The sequence below is a fragment of the Ctenocephalides felis genome, unplaced genomic scaffold, assembly GCF_003426905.1.
Source record: "Ctenocephalides felis isolate EL2017-DRISC unplaced genomic scaffold, ASM342690v1 CF-g0.4_SCAFFOLD_01492, whole genome shotgun sequence".
Lineage (NCBI taxonomy): Eukaryota > Metazoa > Arthropoda > Insecta > Siphonaptera > Pulicidae > Ctenocephalides > Ctenocephalides felis.
The window spans coordinates 25531882-25536370 of record NW_020537646.1 but is presented as its reverse complement, the minus strand read 5'-3'; the positions used below and the strand labels follow the sequence as shown (position 1 = coordinate 25536370).

Sequence of the window (4489 nt, the reverse complement as noted above, 5' to 3'; positions counted from 1 at the left end):
GGTCTAATGATGTTTGCGTGCTTAACGTTTGTAAATCATGTTTTAAAACGAGAACTATGCAGATATTTAACTGCATAAACTGCCTAGTTGCATTTGCGATAGTGATATGCATAACTCTTCGAGAAAAATGCTGCTTTTGCTACTAGTCGAAGCATTTCGAGAATTTGAATTCGTGTACTACATGGGTAAATAAATAATCGAAGTTTGGAAGGTTGCATGTAAGGGAATGCTGGGAGTTAACAAATAGCAATTATATATAAGTCAATAAGTTATTTGACCAAATAGTAAATAACTTTAAATTATAAATTTAGAGCGAGAAGAGTGGTCAAAGAAATGAAACTATATTGGACCCCTTCTGCAAAAAGTGCTTTCTACACGACGTCGTCGAAGATAAAATGAAAGGGATGAAGGGCTTGAAAGGAGAAAAATGCAGACTATTGATGACCTACGCAAGAAAGAAAAATACAAGAAACTGAAAATTGAAGCACAAGACCAGGAAACAAGCAAAAATAAAAAAGCGATTAATGGTAAAATAAATGTATAAAGAAATAAAAAAAACAAAAAGAGAAAAATAAACATTGATTTGTGGTGATCTTATATCACGGACCTGGTGGAACTACCATGGAACCAGTCAGGCTATCATTTTTTTATTCATCGAAAAAACTTTGTTCGTACGAAAGATGCAGAATAAAATTACAAATAAAATGGTATATAAATGGTTAAGTATGTTCATATAATTTTCTCGAGATTTTCCAGTTTTTCTGAAATTTTACGATAGCAACTTGCCTGTAGGCCACGCCGTGCAAAATTCGAAGTTGCGATATATGGAAAAAAACTAAGAATTTTTAGACCTTTCTAACGATGTATAATACTTTATATGTTTTCTTTACAGAAATATCTAAACCGTAATTCACTAGATCACTAGGACCACTAGATGGACCACCCTGGACCACCCTATATTTAGGGTGGCCCTTTGAAGTGAAGTAAAAGTGCATTTGAAGTGGTAGCATTTATTTCTGAGAAATAAGGAAAAAACACTGCAACATATCATCTTGAATAAAAAAAAATCATAATCAAAATGCAAATGTAATCGTTATGTATAATTTTCATATATATTCTTCAGACACAAATGCATCACATTAAAGGGCTCTTTCTCCTTAAATGGCCACTTATTAATTTTGTGTTTGTTGCTAATAGAATTGTTAATCATGAATATAATTTACCTTTAATAAAATCAACTAAATTTAGCTATGTAAACTGTATATTATTAGTATTTCAATATTTTTATATAAATATCACAAAAACACTACCAATTAAATCGAAGTTAAGGAATTAAAAAAAATACAAATTACAGTTATGGAAATTGAGAAGCTCAATTAGTTCAAAAAATTCATTTGTCATCTTGTACAAACTAATATCAATAATAAAAATCACAAATAATCGTATTATAAAATTAAAGAAAATCTGTATCGTATTAATATTGCTGGCTGTTCATATCGCTGATTGAATAAAAATTGCCCAGAAGAATAAATCTTAAAGGAGTAGTTTATACCTCTATATTAAGCATTGACCTATATAATTCCTAATTATAAGTTTGAACAAATATGGTCTGAATCATAGAGAAATTACAGTCAAAAAAGTTTTCATGATAATGTTGTTATTTCTCATGAGAATATTGCAGAATTAATTCAATATGTTGTACAGAGTGTTGTATTTTATAATATATGTAAAAAGTTTGTTATTCCTATTTATTGCTATAATTCAGAAATTTCGATTAAGAAGTTTCCACAAAATGATTAGTTATATCTCATTATTATATTTCCATTATTGAATATCTTTTTACCAATGACAAATCATTTTGAAGCACTAATAAAACTAATTACGTGTTCTTCGTTGGCATCAGATGAAACCGAGGATAATAAATGCAAAAGGAGATATCATTTATTGATTCCGTCAACTTTATTAATAGCATCCTTCGTGAATTAAATTTCCATTTACGACGAATAATGCCAAAAGAACATTGGATTAGAATTATTTCGAAATATTATTTTTGAAAGCTTTTTTAATTCAAAGTGCGATGGACATTTTTTTAAAGAAAATATATATATATATATATATATATATATATATATAATATAATTCAAGGTCAATATTAACACATCATTAATAATCTAGAACATAGGTTTTATGTCTACTATTGATATACTATTAGAGAAAAATCAAGTTTTCTTTGTTATGCCCATTATCCTGAATGTTTTCTTTTAAAGATTACATAAATACTATAGTGTTTGATCCAAAATCTCTAGTAGTTGAGAGTGTACAATTATAATATTCCATTATTTATCCTTAATCGAAACATGTACATCTCTAGCACGACATTTAATTATGTATATGCAATTAAATGCCTACAATATTGCATGATAAAAAAGTACATTCATAAAGTGCAAAACTGAGATTTGCTCCCTGCATATATTTAGCAACTATGTTTGTTTGTTTCAAAATTACAGTACTTTTTTAAATTCATAATTGCAAACAAGAATTTCCATATGACGTTTACTTTGTAACAAAATCACAGTGTTTTTTTAAGTTCATAATCGCAAACGAGTGTATTCATATGATAATAAATAGATAATTCGTGCGACAAAATTACAAATTGCTATTGATCCACTTATTTTGAACAAACGTAGACAGGTGTTCATAATATTATTATCTTTTACGTGGAACTAATTTACCTATATGGATTAACATACCATTGTAGTCGAAAGCTGATGTTATTCTATTTTGATCTTATATTTTTAAAACACTTTCTAGAAAACACTTTCTCGTATACTATAATTATTGAAATCGCGAGAAAATGAATGGAAATAAAATGCAAATAAAAAATATACGATATCGTATTGCAGTACACAAATAGTTTAATTCACTTTACAATATCAAAATGATATGTATTTAAATTGATACACATATCAAATACATTTCCAAGTAATTTACATTTTCATACATATATCAAATATATTTCCAAGAAAAATAGCATATCCCGGATTGCTAAATACATCAAAATCTATCATCACTCGGTTGTAGACAGGGGAACAGGTGGGCAGGTGGACAGGTAGACAGTAAGAAAGGTAGATACATGTACAGATAAATAAATGGATAGGTAGACAAGGAAATAGGTAAAGATGTAAACATCTGAAGAGGCAGGCAGATGGACAGGTACACAGAGATAAATCATATATAATTTAGGAGGTATTATTGATTGAATTAAGTTCATGCAACTTGACAAAAGGCAAAATGCAACCTGCAACTAGTTTTATAAAATAAATTGTCATTGCACCGAATTAATATATCAGTACACGTACTGCATATAACTATTATCCATAAACTTTGTATATAACTAAACTATTATCCATATATTTCTACTTCGCTACGATACACCTACGGAATTCCGTTTGTATTCAAATGAGATCTACATATCGAAATGGGAATTCATGCGAGCAGGCATTTCTCCATTTGATCACAGATAAGCTTAATTATAATGGAACGAAGGATTTATGCCCTTGCGTTGTACACTTTTCTAATCTATTCCGTAAACAGAATTTTGCTTTACATCACATTTGGCCATGCGAAATTCACAATCGATAAAACATTAGAATAATTTGATAAAAATATTACATAACAAGAAGATCTATTAGAAAAAGCGAGAAATCGATGCATATGTTTGATCGATGCAATTGAATACATCAATTATTGCACAAAAAATCTAATAACTATGTTCGGTGATGATCTCTTTAGTAGAGTTATAATATTTCAAAAGAAAACAAAAGACAATAGTTTAGAAAACTTAAAGTAGGTTATTGGGATATATTTTTAAATGTTTTGAATTTGACCTAACTTCTTTGCTGGACTATTAGGATATTTAGACGTCTGCTTTTTATACATCTGAGTATGCATAATGCCCCATTGTCAATAGAAACTAGTTGTAAGCATCATTTTGCCTCGTGGAAAGTTGCAGGAGCATATCTATATGAGTAAATAATGGATTTAATAATATTTATTTAATTTATATATGATCTACCTGTCAACCTCTCTACCTCATTACCTCTCTACATTTATTCCCAACTATTCGTTTACCTCTCTCTCTACCTATTTATCTGACCACCTGTTTACCTGACAACCTGTTTAACAGTCAATAATTCTATTTGTATATGAATCAATAATAATTCTATTTGTATATGAATCAATAATAATCATTTGTGAAGATCATATTTGACCAACAAATATAAATTTTTGAACCACACATATATGCACTTCTTCTAAGGTGTGCCAAAATATTTAGAAACCTTCGAAATGCAAATATGCAAAAATTTCAATTTTTGATTTTTTGCGATTACTACAAGTATCTATAATTTTTATAATTCACATGAAACAGAACTATTCTATTGAATCAAATAATTATGTTTTTTACTTCTCAAGCAAACATTGTTTGAAC

General features: G+C 28.6%; 1 protein-coding gene across 1 annotated transcript in view; it reads left to right on the top strand.

The window, feature by feature from the left end:
- The window catches only part of LOC113371089 (glycine receptor subunit alpha-2-like), a 22564-nt gene extending 22088 nt beyond the window's left edge, over positions 1-476 (top strand). Inside the window, 1 exon segment of the mRNA XM_026611734.1 lies at positions 312-476. Coding sequence (XP_026467519.1) covers positions 312-476 — 165 coding nt within the window.
- Positions 477-4489: the final 4013 nt, after the last annotated feature.